The sequence below is a fragment of the Eublepharis macularius genome, chromosome 5, assembly GCF_028583425.1.
Source record: "Eublepharis macularius isolate TG4126 chromosome 5, MPM_Emac_v1.0, whole genome shotgun sequence".
Taxonomy (NCBI): domain Eukaryota; kingdom Metazoa; phylum Chordata; class Lepidosauria; order Squamata; family Eublepharidae; genus Eublepharis; species Eublepharis macularius.
Window position 1 is genome coordinate 103,120,939 of NC_072794.1, and position 21,190 is coordinate 103,142,128.

General features: G+C 44.2%; 1 protein-coding gene across 1 annotated transcript; it reads left to right on the forward strand.

Moving 5' to 3' along the window:
* Positions 1-256: 256 nt before the first annotated feature.
* Positions 257-9,276, forward strand: AMIGO1 (adhesion molecule with Ig like domain 1). Its single transcript, XM_054979071.1, has 2 exons — positions 257-3,202; positions 8,443-9,276. The coding sequence occupies exon 1, from the start codon at positions 708-710 to the stop codon at positions 2,295-2,297; it is 1,590 nt and encodes a 529-aa protein (XP_054835046.1). The 5' UTR covers positions 257-707; the 3' UTR covers positions 2,298-3,202; positions 8,443-9,276.
* Positions 9,277-21,190: the final 11,914 nt, after the last annotated feature.

The following is a 21,190-nucleotide window of genomic DNA, read 5'->3' on the forward strand; positions in this document are numbered from 1 at the left end:
GGGCCATCCTGTTCTGCTGACGGGCCTCGGGCGGGCGGGAGAGTGCCGGGAGCCCCGCACGCTCTCATTGGGCACGCATACAGGCGCGCACGCAGCGAGCCAGCCCTGCCTCCAGTTAAGCGACCCAGCGGAGCCCCTCCTGCAGCTCCCGCAGCCCGCATCTTTTGCTTCGCAGCCCGGAAGCTCGAGAAGCTCCTTGCTCAGCCTGTCGACGGTACAGCGCCGGGGAAAGCTCCTTGCCGCTCGCCCTCGGCGCGGGACAGCAGTCGCCCACCAGCCCCGCTGTGAGTGGCGGCGAGGACGGGGCTCCCTCCCTTCCTCCGGTCGCTCTCGCTGGGCAGGAGTCGCCGCCTGAGAAGGGAGAGCTGGGTGAGCCGACTCGCCGCCGGGATGGGCTGAGCGAGGGACAGCGGGGAGGCGAGGCTGTTGGTGGTGCAATGCAACACCGCGGGGCAGCCTGCAGGGCTCGGCGGACGGGAAGGCACGAGCCGGGCTGCGCCGGGCGATGAACGCGGGGCTGGAGGGAGGCAGCGGCTCGGCTTCGGCCTTCGCCTTCCTTCGCTTTGCCTTCTGCAGCAGGTGGAGCCGTCAGGCGCGGCTCTGGTGATGAGCGCAGTGGCCGAACCGCCAAGAGCAGCGGATCCCCGGGGGTGCTGTCTTCAGCTGTTCTCCGAGACAGGACCTTGACCTTCCTGCTGAGTCTTACCATGTGGTTTCAAGATGCCTCGGTGCCCCGTCGAAGTCTGGCGCCCGGCTTGGGGGGTTCTGCTTTGCTGCTGCTGCTGCTGCTGCTGCTGAGTTTGGGCATTGCCCGCAGAGGTGGGTTGGCGCTGAGCTGCCCCAAGGACTGTATGTGTGCCAGCAACATCATCAGCTGCTCTAATGCTGACTTGAAGCTCTTGCCCTTGCATTTGCCTCCCTATGTGGCTGTCTTGGACTTGAGCCACAATAACCTGACGCAAGTGAAAGCCGAGTGGGCTCCTTCCCAGCTCCCTCATCTCCACTCTCTGCTCCTCAACCACAATCGCCTGTCCTTCATCTCCGTGGAGGCATTCAACAACCTTCCTCATCTGAAGTACTTGGACCTCTCCTCTAATTCTATTGCTTCTCTAGGGGAGAACCTCTTCAGTAAGCTGAAGGAGCTGGAGGTGCTGCTTCTCTACAACAACAAGATTTCCAAGATCGACCACACTGCGTTTGAGGAGATGGCCAGTCTCCAGAAATTATATCTGAGCCATAATGTGATCTCTCGTTTCCCCCTCGAGCTGATAAAAAAGGATGGAGCTTTGCTTCCAGAGCTTGCGTTGCTGGACCTCTCTGGCAACAAAATCAAGAACTTTCCTGTGGATGATGTGAAAGACCTCCCAGCCTGGGTGAAAAATGGACTTTATGTGCACAGAAACCCCCTCATGTGCAGCTGTAATCTCTACAGTCTCTTCAGTCACTGGCAGAAAAGGCAGCTGAGCTCAGCTGTGGACTTTGAGGAGGAGCTCAGATGTGATAAAGATCTGAGTAGGAAAGGGATCAAAATCTTAAGCCTCAGCAACCCAGAAATTATGAACTGCACTGAAGTCAAAGAGCAGTTGTTTATAGCCTACCGTGGGGAAAATGTGACTATCAATTGTGACACCAGGCAGCGAGGGGTCACCATCAGAGAATGGGTGACACCCAGATTTGAGCGTGTCCCTCAGGAGAATAACAATAGCTCCATGCTCGTGCTGACCAATGGAAGCCTACAGATAAGCAACATTGGTGTGGAGGACATGGGCCCATATACCTGCTATGCGGTAAGCCAGGTGTTCAATGAGACCCTCTATGTGCATGTGACCGTCCATAACTTCACCCAGCATGGAGCCTCTGACACACTCAACACAGCCTACACCACCCTTGTAGGCTGCATCTTGAGCGTCATCCTTGTGCTCATCTACCTTTACCTGACCCCGTGCCGTTGCTGGTGCCGCAGCAATGAGAAACAGGCCAACCAACAGGAGGACAGCATCAATTCCTCAATGCTCAGCACCACTCCTAACCACAATGTTGAGGTGGCCAGAGGCAAGGAAGGATTAAATCGCCACACGATGTCAAGTAATGCACAAGGCCAGAATGGCAAATGCAAGTCCAACAGCTCCCCCAAACAGGTTGCTAAAGGGGCCAAGAAGGAAGAGAGGAAAATGTCGGATCCAGACTCTGTCAGCTCAGTCTTCTCAGATACTCCCATTGTGGGAATTTCACAGAGTGAGGGAGGAAGAGGTTGTAGTAGAGATAAGGCAGGAGCTGAATTAGTGGGATTGCTGTGATCATTCTGACTGTGGAAGAGAAGATAAAAATACCCTGATCTGCTACTGGCTTCCAATTTGCCACTATGTGTAAAAGCATTGTGTCTTTTTTTAAATCTTCCCTACTTTCAAGCCCACAATCCATTGTTGGAAAGCTAGTGTCCCAATTTGCACTTGATGTACCGCAGTACCTGAGCCCTCCAGTTTTGGAATGACAGTATTTTTTCAGCGTTCCATCACTGGAACTTAGCAAGCATCCTACTGAGAAAAGCAGTAGGCAGAAATGGTCAAGCGTGCTACCTAGGTTTTCTGTTTACTGTTACTGCATTTGCAGACTGCCTTCATGAGACTATCCTCTCAAACACCTGTGTAGGTATCAGTTCCAGAAGAGCAACCCTGTTGCAGCAGAAATGACAAAGTCCCATGGCACCTTAAAGACTAACAATATTTTTGTGGCATAAGCTTTCATTGATGACAGTCTATATCATCAGCTGCATGGCGGCCTAGAAACAACATTTTCAGCTGTTCTTCATAATCAAACCATATTTACCTCCCCAAGAGCTCCACCACAGAAATCCTAGCCAGCTCTACTTAAGTGTCACAGCAATTTGAAAAGATGTTACTTTTATTTAAATAGCTTGATTTTTTAAAAAAATTATTGCTACAGAAACAGTTTTTACAGAAAATGAAGGTTCCCATCACACCAGGAGTCTCAGGACATAATTCAGAGAATTCTCTAGCAAGCAGGCCTACCTGGTTTTGGTATCTTCTACCACTTTTTGGGACTGTGAAATAAATTTAAAATTCAGAAATGTGTCAGAGAAGGGGGTAGTTCTCTCTTCACTGCAGAATGTCTCTAAAATGGTCTGGAGTTAACCCGCTAATGACATCAGACTGCAAGAAGGAATCAACAGTCTCAGGAACTGGTAAGCTGGAATTCCACACACCCCACCCTGCTTGTTCTAAGATGCAGCAGAGACCAGAACGCAGCATGGCACTACCCGAATTAGCTGCTTCCCCCTTTCAGCTCTTTGCTTGGCAGCATAACAGTCAGATGCCCATTACTAATTGCAGTCATAATATGTCAAGGCACAAGCCCGGGTTCCAAGCAGCTTTTCATCCTTGCAGAACTTCAGCAAGTCTGGAGGCTGTGAGAGGCTTTATAAAAATCCTGAAGCAATTGGGCAGTCTCAGCTTCATGAATGCCTTCATGTTAGGTTAACTGCTTTAGGTGACCAAACGTTCTACAACTCTCCACATGTTGGCAAGGAAATGGAAGTTTATGGCCTATTTGGACACAGTGGCTAAAGCTGAAGGAGATCCCTGTTCACTTTCAGTGAGCCTGTGTAGCAGCACTTCTAGCCAAACGGGGCTTTCCTGGAACATGTTTGTGCTCTTTTGAGCCACCTCCTAAGACGCACATCACTATGTCTGGCTCTTCTGGTGTCTTTTTTTAAAATTTGCATTTCTTCCCTCCTGGGCTCTCTCAGGATGTGGGATATACAGAGAGCACAGAGAAAGCATAACAGCAGCTTTTTGGCTGAGGAAGGGGGTTGCAAAGAACTTTCAGGAAGTCACAATGGCTCCTTTTTTAGCTCAAAAGATCTGCCCTTGCTGATCTCCTTGTGTGGTTAATCACCTGAGGTCAAGTCATTCCTGAACAAGTGCAGTGAGAAGGTCCTTATGCAAAGGGCGTGATTTTGCCCCATGCCCATTTCTTAGGTCCCAATCCACCAGCTCTGCTGAGCTCTGAATGTTATATTCAAAGTGGGGCTGACAAAAGGAGGCTGCTGAACAGGCCCTGTACACATTTAATGGATTTGGGAGCCTCTGCTAACCACAGTTAATTTGTCTGTTTCCTGCAGGGGGCAGTGGGAAATGAAGGGGAGAGATCAGCTGGAGTGGAACATTGGGATAGAATGATGTTCTACATTAAGCCATAGAAAGGCTGTGACTTGAGTCCAAAGAACTGTCGGTCTTAAACAGCTGAACTCTCATCCACAGCCATATAAACTCTGCCTTCTGCTTGTAGCTCTGGAGCTGTCTATTATTGGTCTGCTAGGGAGACACCCAAGAACTGTCAGAACCCAAAGTGAATACTAAACCAACTGCAAGAGGCAACTCTCAACCCAACTGACCATGCCCTCACTCTGAGATGTCCAATCTTTTTCTCTGGCATGTTGCTATTGAGCATGAGTTCTCCAAGAGAAGCATACAGTCCAAGAGGCATGCCTGAAACCACAGAAAGAAGGCTGAGGAATTTGAAAAGCATCTAGGAAGTATGAGGAGGAGCAAATAGAATGGGGGCAGCAGGGTGAACTTAGCGATAGTGAGCCAGGATGCCTGGATAATTTTTGCGACTCTGTGGTGGAATTCTGGTTCACCTGGAATCACATGTAGCTTCCCTGTCTGGGTATCCTGCAGTAAACCTGTTTCTTAGAATTCCTAAACGCCAGAAGCAAAATTATAACAGTTAAGAACAGCGGCAAGATAAATAAAACATTTCATTATGTATGGTTACTGAATGAGGAAATATATTAATGGGTTGTCGACAGAAGTACAAAAATAGCAAAATCTCTGACCTTGTACTGTAACAGTGTAGGCTACATATTTATACTAGGATGTTTACCCACGCACTTTTCTGTATAGCTGTTCTTATATAGTGGAATATTAGAAGGGGGAAGCCCTCTCCCTTTGTATTCATTGCTTCTGAAACCTTTTGCTTCTCTGGCATGAAAGAGCCATGCTGCAGTACATTAAAGATGGCACAGACTGCAGTGGTAGCAGAAAGCTGCAGGGAGGAATCTATTCTTCCTGATCCTTTATATATAGGAAGAAAGGAGAGAGGATCACAGGCTACCTGTCTGTCAAGCTCAGCCATCATATACTTGTTGGCAAACAGACACACAATGCAGCACAGCTTTATTGCTGTGCAACCATCCCCACGCAAGCTTTTGCAAGCACATGCATCAATATCACCTGTCCTATTTATTTATAGCCTGTTTTGCAGTCCTGAGAGGCTACCAAAGGGGCTTGTGCTCATAAAATTAGTTAAAATACATGAGGTTACATTTCTCATTTCATGCACTGGACACCTGAAGTTTCCTCATACTAGATCAGACTATTGGTTTATTTAGCTAAGTACTGTTCACACTGTCACAGATAGCAGCTGTTCAGGTCTTAGGCAAAGACTTTTCTCATCCCTGCTATCTGAGGGCCAAACTACAAGTGACGAATGACACAGGTTGGACTCTTGTCAGCTTCCCTCAAGTTTTGATGGGAAATGTAGGCAGCTTGGCGGAATGTTGGACAAGTGACAGTTGAAAAGTCTATTGGACAGCAGTTGGAGAGCCAAGCTGCAAGACCAGGATGCCTACATTTCCCATCAAAACTTGAGGGAAGCTGACAAGTGTCCAACCTGTGTTATTCGTCGCTTGTAGCTTGGCCCTGAGCTTGTTTAAGTGGGGATGTCAGGAACCTGGGAAATTGTGCATGCAAAACATGTACTCCCAAACAGCAGCTCAGTTCCTGGTACCAATTTATTGGTGCTGCAGATGCAGAAAGCTAACAGCAGTTGAAGTGAAAATGTAAATAGCCTGTGGGATGTTTGGGATGCACGTGTGTGCTAGTATGAATTTGCATGTGTAGGTTGTCCACAGTTTTAAAATCATACTCAATATTATATATTGTGCTAAGAAAGCATTGTGCTTGAGTTGGACTAATGGAAGGACTACCTTTGCTTTTCTAAGCAAAAAGTATCAGAGTTGTATGAAAAGTTACTTTGATTTAGTTAGTCCTTAACATTTTAAAACATATTCTCATTAAGCGAGGAAGTGAGATCCATATGTAGCCATTACTAGAGTAAGCCCTTTCCAAGTCTACTGAAGAGACCATGGCCATTTCTCTAGGAAGAAAACTTTGGGATAACCTTACATGATTTCATTAATAATAATCTTCCTTGTGGCAGATCTACACATGGAAATACCCTTGCCAGTGAGAGACAGGTAGCCTGTGACTATAGGCACCAGCACTATGGCTTGTGCTTTATCATTGGCAAGGAATAATTGAAACGGCCTTTGAAAACTTCCAAAAGTGTGGCCTTACTGAAATGTGCAGAAGAGTGCCTGGTCAGCCTAGGAGAGTGTTGTGACAGATGTCTTTGAAGGGCAGAAGGAGCCATGTACTTCTGTGACCAGATCTAACATCACTTGAATTCACCAACTGCAGATAAGCATAACATTGAAGACAGCTGGATCAGTTGTTTCTCACTCATTTAAAAGCAGGTCATAGATTTGATGCAAATAGAATTCTAGCAATCACTTAACCATAATTAAAGGATTGGCCCATGAGTTTACTAATTCCCATTCCCACGCTACTTGCTATCTCAGAGGCTCATTCACGCTACAAAGCCGATGTGGGTGCCAAGAGGACTTTTGATCAGGTGTATGCCTAGAGTTCCATACTTGAAGTTCAGTTCTCAGGTGTGCAGGGGTCTGATTTGAACTGGGACCATGTCACACTGGGATAGGGGGCTCAATCCTTCCCCCCACCCATGCCATTTTCCCAACCTGAAATAGCCCCAGGGAGATACTGTTTGTCCTGTTGGGGAAACTTAGCTGTAGTCAGCAGTATGTAATAATTTCCCAATGGAGCAAATAACAACTCCTGGGTCTGTTTCAGGTCAGGAGAGCAATGCTGGGGAGGGGGGACCTTAAATGGAGTTCCCAGCACGTGTGTTGACAGTCTGCATGTTTGCCCCATGGGCTTGGTAGCATGTGACCAGGCACACACATTCTTCCTCCTTTTCCCACTTTGGTTTGTTGTGCCACTAACCCTGTTCTTGGGATGCCCCTTACTCTGTGTTTGTTGCTAGGATATAGCAGAGCAAAATTAACCCTATCCTATCTCAACTCAGTGCATCCAGATGCTGATTCTCAGTAGCATAGTTTTGGAGCCTCCCATACTCCTTGATTTTGTAGCTGCACTTTGCCAATTATTACCAGGGTCTGATTTGGATCCACGGTCTTAGAACCCTTATCCTGTTCCCTTCTTGTGTCCTTCAGTGAATTCAAATAGCTCACAGGAAAAAGGATCTCATTTTGCTCTTGTCCCTCAGATGGATATTGTGCCTCATCAATAATTACTAAACTTGTGCTGTCAGAGTGAAAGCCATCCACACAACTTCCCTGTTGTAGACTGGTGGCCTGCTTTCCATACATTGCCAGCACCACCACCCATCTTCCAGCACACCACCTGGTTGCATCTTCCGTCTGTGAGCAACATGCATATGGTTGCTCTGAAAATCTAAAAAAGCTTTTGGAACAGAATACACATTAAGAAGCTCAGGAAAAACTCTCCTCTTTTCCATATTAGAAGTGACACCTAAGGATGTTATGTCTAATAAATAGAACACTGCTAGAAATAGCTCAGTTATGAAAGTATGAAGTACTTTCTAGGCTCTGATCTTTGCTTTTTGGTTAGCAGCAGCTGACACCTGTTGCTGAGGGGAAAGAACCCCCTCTCTCACCTCTGCTATCTAGATTTAAGAGGAGAGCGTATATGATGGAGTTGCCCTCATCAGATTTGTAATATTGATTATTGTTGTTTTTAATAAACTGGAGTTGTAAACCACTTCAAGCAAAATGATGAGGCAGGACAGGTTTTTTTTTTTTTAATTCTCATTTGTTGCTGTAAGTAACCAGAAAATGCTTTCCATTCTTGGGATCCCACTTGTTTATTAATGATTGGCATTCACTGCTTTATAGTGTAGTAATGGCCACCAGCCTAGAAGGCTTTATAAAGGGATGCAACAAAATTATGAAGAATAGGTTCATCAACGGTTATTAGCCTTGTTGGCTAAGTGAACCTACATGTTCAAAAGCAGTATACCTCTGAATACCAGATATGGAGCAGGGATCAGCAATGGGGGAAGGCATTGGCTTCTGTTTCCTTGCTTATGGGCCTCCTGGGATATCTGGTTGGCCACTATGGGAAACAGGATGCAGGGATAGGTGGACTTTGGGGCTGATCCAGCTAGGCTGCTTATGCTCTTTTCACAATCTTTGAGGGTTTCCAGAGCTCAGCATTAAAGCCATTTTAGAAGTTACGGAGATATATAAAATCAAGCTATGCAAAAGGAGCAATATTTATTTTCCCTCCTCATTAGATGACAACTCACAGATGAACATCTTTATATGAAAAATTAGTCAAGATTTGGAGATGCATGCTGCAGATTTGCACCAGTCAAAGATGTGTCTGACCTGCATGATTTGTGGCGCACATCAACCCTGAATTTGTCTGTTCTGCGTATGGTGCCAAGTCCAGTGCCAAAAGAGTAGAGAAAGTCAGACTTCATGAAGCGGTTCTGATCTTCAAAGAAACCATTAGGTAGGCCTGCTTCCCATTCCAGATGCACAGGTATTGTGAGTGTATAGTGCTATTTCAAGCAGTACAATCCTGGTTTATTCAAGCAGTACAATTTGAAGACGAATTATAGCCTTCTAAGCCCATTTACTTTACTCGACCTAAGAAGAGGATAACTCAGTTTAAGACTGCACTGCTAGAGAGGAAAATGGAGCAGGAACCCAAAACCCAGACAGAATTTGGAAGGAGACAGTCATTGGTAAACTATTGAATATTCCCTCCAAAGGAAAACTTCAAAGAAAGGGCAGAGAAAATTCTGTCTTATGTATTTACGTATTGTGTATGTAGATGAGAGAAAGACAGGCATTTTGCTCCCATACAGCAGAGCAAAGGAAGTTCCTCCAGCAACATAAAGAAAGCTTCATAGGTGCTTATAGTCTAGCATGGCCTCATCTCCCACTCGCCATTCTGTGGTTTGCAGGTCCAGCAAAACTTTAACCTGCCGAGGATGCATCTGTGCTTATCTATTTCAGGCAGAGACGACAATCCCAAAGAGCATCTGGGCTGCATTTCTCTTGTCAGGTAGTCTGTACTCTCCAGCATAGACATAGTTGACAATAAAATGTGTTTTAAACAACACTTATGTCTTTTTTTCTTTTTTGATCACTAGCCTGGTTAATAATGGCTTGAGTATTTTAAAAGTGGGCAGAAGTATCCTGTAAGATATACCTTGCCAGCAGTGAAGATTGATGACTCAATAACTGGAAAGAATTGTGGCAACAGTGGGTAAGAGGTTTCAGGACAAGCTGTGGTTCATAGTGCAATGTGTCATTGCCAAAAGTGATAGATAAAGCTGCCAGGGCAGGCATTAGATAATTACTATCTATGACAGACCCCTCCCCCCTTCACTCTCCCCACAGTGAAGCAGGTTTTCCTGCCAAAATTCAATTTTCCTGCTTGGACTGAGCAGCCCCAAGTAGCGTGTTAATATTTGTGGTTTTGAAAGTCTGACACGCAGATATAATTTTGGCTTTTTACCCAGCCCAGGAACTTGATGAGGAAAAACAGGCACCCTCTTCCTTTTGGTTAGAAATCGCACTACAGACTGTATAACATATAGAAAAAAATAACAGCTTTATTGAACAGGCAGGGATTGAGTAAGTGTAGCCAGGGGATGGAAATGTGGAGGTAAAATTTTGCTGGTATTACAGAATACACTTCATGTAACAGGCAAAATAGTATCATTGAAGCTTATTTTCATATATTAGTTCTTAACAGTGAGAGGTGTTTTACTTAGTAATTTAGGTACAGTAACAATATTTCTTCTGGAAGTTTCCTATGACAAATATTTTCTGGAGTTCGTCACTTTCTTTGTACACCTAACTTGCTCCTTTCCTGAAACGAGAAGGTATTTCTATCTCCTGAGTAGGCTAAATCCATTTTTCCTTCACAACTGACTCAAGGTCTTCCTGAGAGCCGAGGTAAAAGGTAAAGGTAGTAGTCCCCTGTGCAAGCACCAAGTCATAACTGACCCATAGGGGGACATCACATCACGACATTTTCTTGGCAGACTTTTGTTACAGGGTGGTTTGCCACTGCCTTCCCTAGTCATCTACACTTTACCCTCAGGAAACTGGGCACTCATTTTACTGACCTCAGAAGGCTGGAAGGCTGAGTCAACCTTGATCCGGCTACCTGAATCTGAGAGCCAAACCCCCTCCAAAACTGGGCAGGAATTAATTCTCTTCAGAAGATACAACCCCTCTTCTGTTTGGCTTGAGAGTTTCTACCCACTACCTAATCAGTTGCACCCAGAACACACTCCCAGTTCTCTGGTGTCTGTGTAAAGCATACTTCAGCTTATGCTGACACTTAGACTTTGAATTCTTAGATAGAGCTCTTTCTCAGGACATAATACTACAGTTGAAGCAAATGAGTCTTCTTTCACTCTAAAGGTGAACCTGTCTGGCTTTTCTTGTCAGACTACCTGACTCCAAATCCTGTAAGAAACCAACTGACTGCCTTCAGACTGGTTCTAACTGACCAGTCAGAGAAGAAGGAACAGCCTGTCACTCAAGCTGTCAATTCTAGGGAATAGTTAACCCTTCCTCTCCCAGTTCTCTGATTTTGCTGCACTTTGGTAACCTGCTGTTAAATGCGGTCTGTCACAGCATCCCCTTCTGCAAATTAGTAGTAAAATGACCCATTGTAGTCAAGATCACAGCAAGTTTTCCAAATATTTACCAATACATGGTGCATATATCTCTTTAAAAGCTCTGCAGCACCAAGAGATTAAGGTGTTCCACTGTTTTTCTCACTCTATTCGCATCTGCTGTAGACTAAAACTAGAGTCCTGTTTGCTAAAAAGGTAATGTTACCTCCTGGTGAAGCTTTATCAGCCCTAGAGCAAGGAGCCTATCACTAACCTGTGTAATAGAGTGGTATGTGTATTTCCTCCAGCAACAAACTGAATTAGTACAACACACTCAGCTCAGCAGCAGGGCACATAATTTATAAGGGACTAGTTCAGTTTCATCAACTTCAGCTACTTAGATATCTCTTGGGAGAACTTTGCATAAGACCCTAGGAAACTACTGCCAGTTCATGTCAATAGTCCTGCACACAAAAATACCATTGGGATGGGAGAATAAAGACTTGTACAATGATATGGTGTGTTTTTTTCACTACAATATGTGTATAGATGGCTGCTCTGGAAAAACTAGGGTTGTTGTGACCTATTTTTCTGAAAAAGGCTTTGTTCCTTTGAACTTGAAACCTTCTACATGCCAAGCAGATGGTTTACCACTGAGCTGCAGCCCCTCTCCAATGATGGTGCCATGCAGCAACTATTCAATTTCTGCCTAACTGCCTAACCTATTAAAAGTCCAGAATCTCTGTCTGCCAATAAGGATGAGAATCTCAATCTACAAGGTTGGAGTTAGTTATTTGAAGCATGCAATCCTGTGAAGGATTGTGCAACACCACACACCTCATCTAAACACCACACACTCATATATTCATACATGAAAATGTTTCACTTTCCATCATTAAAGTATGAACAGCTACTAATGAAATCCCTTCAGGGAAAAAAATCCCTTTTCTACTCAATTGGCAGAAGAAATTGATCTGAGCAGACAACATGCCAGCTCACTGACAGGTCTGCTGATGTACATGGCTAGAAACTGCCATAGGCTATAAGATACAAACTTTTACAGGCATGGCTATCAAAGAAGGCAGGACCACTGCAGGCAATGTGTGCACTATGAAAATAAACCACAGAAGGCTAAGGCTAGGGATTTCTACTGGAATCTCCCTCTTACAGTTGCACTACCACTCTGCTCATAGCACTGTGCTTGTTCTTGCTTTGTTAAGCACCTGTTGCTTCTTTATTATGGGGCCACTTCAATGGTTGGTTGCTTGGAAAGTAGTACCAAGGAACATGTATTTGTTTACTTGTCTGTGAACTCTTCAATTCTGTGAAGATGCAGAAAAGTTGCAACAGTCTATTTAATAATTTCTCCCCCATCTCCAAAACAGTTTGGTACGCACTTCTAGGTGTACTGTTTCATCCAAATGAACACATTTGAGCACCATTTAAGTGGGTATCCATGTTGGTCTGTAGTAGAAGAGCAACATTTTGGTCCAGTAGCATCTTAAAGACCAAACAGATTTCTAGGGTATGAACTTGCAAGAGTTAAAACTTTCTTTGTCAGACTCTAGAAAGCTCATGCCCTGGAAATCTAGTTGATCTTTAAGGTGCTACTGCACCCGAATCTTACATTTGAGCACAGTAAGCAGGATGTACCATTTATGCATCTATGTGGGAAGTCACTTTCACTGAGGAAAAACAACCACCTTTTGACCTATACAGATTCTACTGTATACACTAGATTGAATTAAACATTTGATTTGATAGAATACAGTTTACCTATGAGAGAGGTTACAACAATATATAAAGTTGTTCAATAAATCTCTGCAAGACTTACTTGTTCCTGTTTGCCACCTTCACCTTCCTGAAAAGGGATCTGAGGCTTAAGCAAGGCTTCCCCTTGGGAAACACATCTGGGGTCAAATGTAACTCCATTATCAAAATGGTCAAATTCAGTTCTCCCATAATTCTTTGAAATTTTTCTTTGAGCCATAAGCTTATCTCCCTTTCTAGGTGATTAATCCACACACACAAACACACACAGCTCCTCTGGCTTCCAACCCCCTCCCCCGTAATTATTAGTGAAAATGATGGTAGTTTGGTGTTTCATACCCACAGACATAGACATACTTGGCTTTGCATGGTTTTTTTTCCCATGGCCATCATGCTAGGAAAAACATTTGTCTTTTGATAGCTGTGCCTTATTAGGAGTCTAGTAATGTAGGTCATAGATTTCAAAACCAGATATTTGTACGTGTTGACTTGACACTTATGTGCAAGTCAACATGTGGCTCTTGGCCTGGGGCCTCTGTAAGGTATATATATACTTCTTTTGTTGTGCTACCACTTTTGTCCTCAGGACACATTAGGTCAGGGGTTTTTTTGGCTAGAGTTCCTCACAGAAAGCAGATTCCAGGGAGAAAATCTATTTTATACGGCAGTCATAAGCAGAGTTCTTTTTTTGGAAGAAAACAATGACTACTGAAGGACCATTTCCAGTTATCAGCTGAGGGTGTTCTATGCTTGTTTTCCTCCCTGAGGACAAGAAGAACTTCATTTGTCGTAAGTGCAAGCTGGTAGTGTCACTAGAAGAAAAATGAAGAGCCTGGAGAAACAGATTGGTACCCTTCAAGAGATCAAAGAAGCAGAAGATTTCATCAACAAAAGTCTTCAGGCCTTGCAGAGGGATGGGGAGAGAGGAAGGGATAAAAAAAAACCAGAGTATTTTCCTAATGAATCTCCTCGTAGATCAACAGCATGAGCCAGAAGGCATAGAGCAAGATAGCACTTAACACCACTGGAGCTGAGAAATTGATTCCAGGCCCTTGCTGACGTGATAGAATCCCTGGCTGATGTACAACAAGGACCAGAAAGAACAAGTAGGGGCACCATGGAGATACAAACAAATAACATTAGAAGGAAACGGAAAGTCTTGGTGATTGGTGACTCTCTGCTAAGGGGTATGGAACGTCATGTGTACAGGCTTGACCTGATGGCCCAAGCGGTGTGTTGCTTGCCAGGGGCTAAGATCAAGGATATCACAGACGGGTAGCCCAGCTAGTCAAACCAACAGACCATTACCTATTTGTGATGGGAACAAAGGACACTGCTGTGAATACCACTGAGAACATGAAGTCCTCGGGAGGCAACTGAAATGAATGGGGGCACAGGAGGTATTCTCTTTGATCTTGCCTGTCAGAGGAAGAAGAATGCAACCAGAACAGAAGAATATGGAGGTGAACCACTGGCTGCATTCATGGTGCTGGCAGGATTCTGGAACCACGGACTATGTTTTCTTGAAGATGGGACAGGGAAGAATGTGTTTTAAAGGAACCTGGGGAGATTAATTGGGAGGGCTTTAAACTTACATCACAGAGGAATGGAGACAACTGGCATAGGAATTTTAGGGAAGAAGAATAACAAATAGCAGAGGCCTACCTGGGAAGGCCAGATCAAAGAGAGGGAATGGTGCAAGGCTTCCAGTGCCTATATACCAATGCCCAAAGCTTGGGCAATAAGGAGGAACTTGATCTACTAATGCAGACAGAAAGATACGACTTAGTAAGCATTAAAGAGTCATGATGATTTCCATGACTGGAATATAGTAGTGGATGGGTGTGAGTTATTCAAGAAGAGCAGAAAGTGTCACAGAAGAGGCGGCGGTGCTATATGTAAGGAAAGGAAAGGATTGCCAGAAAATACTAGAAGAGGAGACTAGCAACCCAGTGGAAAGTGTCTTGGTCAAGATAAGGGAGGGAAATATGAGCAGTATTGTGCTTGGAATCTGCTACAGACCACCTGACCAAGAAGATCAGGGGGATTCTGCCTTCCATGAACAGCTTAATAGAGTATCGAAGAAACACGACCTTGTAGTTATAGGAGACTTCAACTTCCCTAATTTATGGAAACAAAGTCTGCTACAAGTCCTGGATCACGCAACGTCCTGACCTGCCTGGCCAACAACTTGTTGATATTAACCAACAAGAAAGAGTTGGTTGATGGGGTAAAGGTGGTGGGAATCTCAGGGAGAAGTGACCTTGTCCTCCTAGAATTCCTTTTGCTGTGGGCTGCCAAGGGAGTTTGTAGCCAAACGCATGTGTTAAATTTTAGTAGGGCAAACTTTAATAAATTTAGAGATAAGAGTTATTCCATGGACAAGAATGCTGGAAGGGAAAGGAGCAAGTGAAAGGGCTCTCTTAAAAGAAAAACTCTTGCAGGCTCAAGCTATCGCCATTCGAGTAAGATGGAAATGCCGTTGAGGATCTAAGAAGTCAATATGGACGGACAGAGAGCTCTATGATGAGCTATGGAGGAAAAAGGAGACATTCAAAAAATGGAGGGAAGGAAATGCATCCAAAGAAGAGTATCCAGAAGTAACTAGGCACTGTAGGGCAGCTGTCAGAGAGGCCAAAGCTCAGAATGAGCTGAGACTGGCCAGGGGGGCTCACCACAACAAAGAGACATTCTTCAGATGCGTGAAGGTGAAGGGGGTGATACCCCCATTGCTAGGCAAAAATGGAGAAACTCTGACAGAAAGGCAGAGAGAAGGCAGAAAGGTTCAATGCCTATTTTGCCTCAGTTTTCTCCCTGAAGGAGATAACAGGCTACACAGAGATGGTAGCAGGCAAGGCATGGCTTCAGGGCTGCTGGTTGGCATAGGTAGAGAAGATGCTGAGAAGCACTTTGCTGCACCAGATGTGTATAAATCCCTTGGGCCAGATGGGGAGCACCCAAGAGTACTTAAAGAACTTTCTAAAGAGCTTGCAGGCCCTTTGTCAATCATCTTCCAGGCCTGTTGGAGGACAAGTGATGTGCCAGAAGACTGGAGGAGGGCAAATGTCATCCCAATCTCCGAGAAAGGGGAAAAGGATGATCCTAAGAACTACAAGCCAGTCAGCCTGACCTCTATCCCAGAGAAAATACTGGAGCAGATACTAAAGACCAGTGGCATAGCATGGGGGGGCGGGAAGAGGGGCGGTCGCTCCAGGCACATAATTGCAGGGTGGGGTGCTGTGCAGCGCTGTGCCGAGGACAGCCTGCATTCTGTGGAAGGCCACCTGTGGTGCCCTGGCCACCTGCCGTGCCGATGGTGTGGCCAGCTCGCTGGGTGCTGAGCTAGCCATCCTGCAGCTGAGGAGTGTGCTGAACTGGCTGTGGCGCGGGCAGCTTCCGTGGAGTGCTGTCTGATGGGGACGGAGAGGTGAGCGGTCCAAATTGTGGGAGTGCTCCCACGCCCTGTGAGACGATGTCACTTCCAGTGACATCATCGTGCAGACCTAGGAGCATGAAGTGTGGAGCCTGGGAATTGCCCCAGGAACTCCAAACTGATGCGCTGCTGCTGCTAAAGACATCAATCTGCAAGCATCTGATGGACAACATGGTGATTTGGGGAAGTCAACATGGATTTGTTCCTGACAGGTCTTGCTAGACCAACCTCATTCCTTCTATTGAGTGACAGGCTTACTGGATCGTGGGAATGCTGTCGGTGAACTTTATCTGGATTTCATAAAGCTTTTGACAAGGTTGCTCATGTTGTTCTGATGGGTAAACTGGAGGACTGTGTACTGAACTGTAGGACGGTTATATGGATAGGAAACTGGCTAGATAATCACACTCAAAGAGTAGTTGTAATATGGAACGCCCCTAAGGAACGACCCTCTCCAACTAATTGTAACATGCTTTGCAACATCACATTAAATATTTGGGATAAAGAGAGGAAATGGCTTGCACCTGAAATCTCACCTGTAACATCCTTCCTTGGACAGAGCTGGTTCTTGCCGGCTTCACAACCCCATGGCTATAGCTTATGGAGAGGAATACAGAAATGTAGGTTAAAAGATATTATAAAACAAGGTCATATTATAGAAAAGGCTAAACTAGAAGAAGGCACCAATATCAAACATCCATGGTATCAGTATTTACAGGTACAACATCTATCGGAAAGTAGAAGTATAAAAGAAGCATTTAATAAAGACCTTACTGATTTTGAAGCAATCCTATACCACAACACCATATTGAGGAAAGGCCTGATATCTAGGTTATACCAAATAGTCACCAAGAAAGGGAAAGATACCATCATGAAGTACCAAACCCTTTGGGACAGAGATTGTGGCTTTAAACTATCTGAAACTCAATGGGAAAGCATTTGGAAAACTAAAACACTCAATTCTAGAGCTCTTAGAGTCCAAACCCTCTCTTATAAAATACTAGCTAGATGGTATACTTACCCGTGCCAACTTCATAAGATCAACCGAAAATACAGTCCACTGTGCTGGATACGATGTGCTCAACCGGGTAGCTTTATCCACTGTTGGTGGAGTTGCCCAGTTGTCCGAACTTATTGGGGGAAGATTTTCTTTCACATTAAGAAAATCACAGGATATACAATCCTGCCTTCACCTGAGCTAGTTCTCTTAGGCCTATGGGAGGATGACAGTATTCCCAAAATTAGAAGGGATTTGATTTTGTTTATGCTAGTAGCTGCCAAATTGTCTATAGCATCCTCCTGGAACAAAGCTATTTTACCCTCTCTAACTAAATGGTATGATAAAGTATGGGACCTTTTCATAATGGAAAAGCTTGCTGACCATCTTCAAACGTTAGATAACCCACGTTTTCAATCTACTTTTGCCAATATGTGGCTCCCATACCTTGACTACATCACTGTCACAGACCAATCGCAGATCCCCAAAACCATGATTTATACGATTTTGTCCACTCTTTGACTTGTCTATGTCTGCAGTCGTTATCTATTGTATATTGCTGTAGTAGGTTCTTTTGTTTAGTATACACCCTTAATACCCTGTTGTTAATTATTAGTGTTGTCATATATTATAATACAGTTGTGAATGTTACTCTGTACTGTTAAGAGGGGGGTGTTTATGAAAAATCTAAAGAGAAAAAATGGAAAATAAAGTTTGGGGGGAAAAAAAGAGTAGTTGTTGGTGGCATCACATCTGATTGGAGGGAAGTGTCCAGGAGTGCCACAGAGCTCTGTCCTGGGCCTGGTGCTTTTCAATATTTTTATAAATGATCTGGACAAGGGTGTGAATGGATTGCTCATTAAATTTGCAGGTGACACGAAACTGGAAGGAGTAGCAATTCAGTGAGATTTGCAGGTAACACCTGCAGGTGACACTTCCAAGACAGAATTCAATGAGATCTGAACACACTGGAAAAGTGGGCAGATTTTAATAAAATGTGATTTAACATGGATAAGTGCCGGGTTCTACATCTAGGTAATAAAAATACAAGGCATGAATAGAGGATAAGGGATACAGTTCTGGGTAGCAGTGTGTGTGAACAAGATCTTGGGGCATGGGTGGCAGGGAAGCTAAATATGAGCAGTAAGTATGATGCAGCAGCAAAAAAGGCAAATGCAGTCTTGGGGTGTAACAACCAAGGTATAACATCCAAATCACAGGATGTCATTGTCCCACTATATATTGCCTGGTCAAGCTCTACCTGGAGTATTGTGTATTTCTGGAGGCCTCACTTCAAAAAGGATGTGGACAAATTGGAATGGGTGCAGACGAGAGCAACCAGGATGATCAGGGGCCTGGAGACCAAGCCCTATGAGGAAAGACTGAGCAACTTGGGAACGTTCAGTTTGGAGAAGAGGAGGTTGAGTGGAGACATGATTGCTCTCTTTAAGTATTTAAAATGCCATCACTTAGGGGAGGGAAGGGAACTGTTCCTGTTGGCAACACAAGATAGGACTCGAAATAATGGATTTAAACTACAGGAGGGAAGGTACCAGCTAGACATTAGGAAAAACTTCTTCATGTTAATCCAACAGTGGAACTGGCTGCCTGGAGATGTGGTGGGTTCCCCCCTCATTAGCAATCTTCCAGGAGCAGCTGGATGAATACTTGTCGGGGATGCTTTAGGTTATTCTTGCATTGGGCAGGGGCTGAACTAGATGGTCTGTAAGGTCCCTTCCAGCTCTATAATTCTATTATTCTGTATGTTCAGTGTGCATCCATGGCAATGGAACCAGGAAGGTCCTGCTATCTAATAATAATAAAAAATCCCAGTGGGTGGAGAGGCACTTCTAGCAGCACAGAGGAAGAGCGTAAAGAAATCTAACACATTCTCAGATAGCAAGCATATATTTGCACTTCATTTGGAAAACACATATAAAAATTCCTAGCAGTTCACTAAATGGGTTAGCAAATTGATAAACAAAGGCCTTGATAAAAATAGAGAACTACAAGACATGCAGTAACATAATTCTGTTGTTCATAGACCAGTAACAATAATTGCACAAACTCAGTGAACACATTTCTGTACCTATTTTGTGAAAAAATAGAGAACATAAACTGCACTTAACCACGGATCAGCCAACTTGAGGGAGAGAGGAGAATGTTTGGTTTGTTCATTACATCCTTCAAATTCTATTTTTGACTTTTATTCAGCTTGCCTCTTCTTTCTTCCTATGGCTCAAAACCTGTCAAAATCATCTGTCTGCTCATCTTCAAGGGCATTCTAAGGGCCAAACTAGCTGTATGTTCATGGCTTTAAAAGCTATGGCACAGAAATCCCCCAAGCACACAGACCGGCATTCGAAAGGCTTTAGAGGCATTTCCATATGAATAGGATAACTTTTAGTTAAAGTATTAAGACCTCACTCATCTCTTGGATGGAGTTGAGACTGTCATGCTTCGACTTTACAATCAGTAACACTTTACATAGATTCCCTTGTGAATTAAAAAAGTAATTGAATTCCCAACTTTCAGCTTGAAAACAGAAAAAAACAACCCACCTTTTAGCAGCTTTTATTAGGATACAGTGTTGTGCCAAAAATCTGTCTGAGAGCCAAAACACACGTTAAGAAAAACCTAGGTTCAGCACGTGTTCTCTTACCTCAAGGTTTGCTGGGATCTGTAGGCGTCCTGGAAGCTTAAAGTTTAGCATTTACAGAGCAGCAAAAAGGGAAAGGGAAATACAGGCGCCTGTATTTTAAGCTTTAAGCTTCCAGGACGCCTTTAAGCTTCCAGGATGCTTGCAGATCCTTTAAGCTTCCAGGACTTTAAGCTTCCAGGACCCCTACAGATCTTTAAGCTTCCAGGACGCCTACTTTAAGCTTCCAGGACTCCTACAGATCCCGGCAAACCTTGAGGTAAGAGAACACGTGCTGAACCTAGGTTTTTCTTAACGTGTGTTTTGGCTCTGAAGTTGGAACTGCAGGAGGAACCAGAAGCCTATCCTGTTTGCTGTCAAGGTAATATATATATAGGATGCCCAGGAAGAGTCCCATCCAAGCTCCTGGCTAGTTTCAGCAAGGTTGCTGTTGCCTTCCAATCATGTTCTGAGATAAACCCTAAACTAAACCCTAAAACTTCATATCTTCTTTTGTAAAAGAATGTGCATTTCCCATGCTTACATTTTTAAATGAGATTTTCAAGGAACAACTGCAACTATTTTTCAGTGAAGTGTGCCTACCCTACCGATTCCAATCACGATCATGAGATAAACCCCTATCATTAGTGATGATGATCTCTGAGCTCCATGAAAGGATCTTGAATCATGCCTGTGTCAGAAGCTTAACAAAACCACAACAATCTCTGCAACTAGACGTACCAGGATCTGTGTAACAGCTCTGTGGAGGACTGATTCCTTCACTGCATCTTTCAAATTCCACTTTTAACTGCACTGAGCTCATTTGAATCTCCTAATGTTTTGTGGAACCTCCTAGCATTTAGTGATTGGTCTCTTTCCATAGCTGGCATTTTGTGGTGGCATGGCACCCACTGCACTTCCTCAAAGTTCCAAAAGTGCCTACAGGTTCAAAAATGCTATGGACCCCTGCTTTAAATGCATGAGGAAAATGAAGATTAATAGCAGCCATGTATTCCTACAATATTCCTACTGGTGTAATCAAAATGCCCTTTCCCAGTTTGAAAGAGGCACAATAATGGCTTCTATCTAAAATCAGCTAAAAGTAGAGAGGAGATTAAAACTTTGGAAAATGTTCAGTTAGGAATCCCACTGTGGCCACTCAATACATTTTTCCATTTCACCAGCGAACTCACATTTCCTAGGAAATATGGCTGAAACTCCACCCTTACCCATTCTCTGCCTCCTATTATGGCATAGTTTGCCCAAGTGCTTCACCAAGCAAATCATCCCTGGTCCCATTTAGAGATGTGCAGCAGTTCCCAGCTATAGGAAAGATGCTGTGATCTTGCAAAGTGTGATGTCTTTATTATCTCCAGAATTTCAGGTATTCGTTGTAGATGAGAGACATGATGAAAGAGTTGCTGTCAGCAACTGAAAATATAAATTATAGTTCTGGGAGAATATGCAGAAAGGAAGCCAGGTTCATTTGAAACTGTATTATAATGAGAAAGCTTCAACAGGCCAACAGTGTATGTGACTGGAATTGCCTTCCAGAACAGCT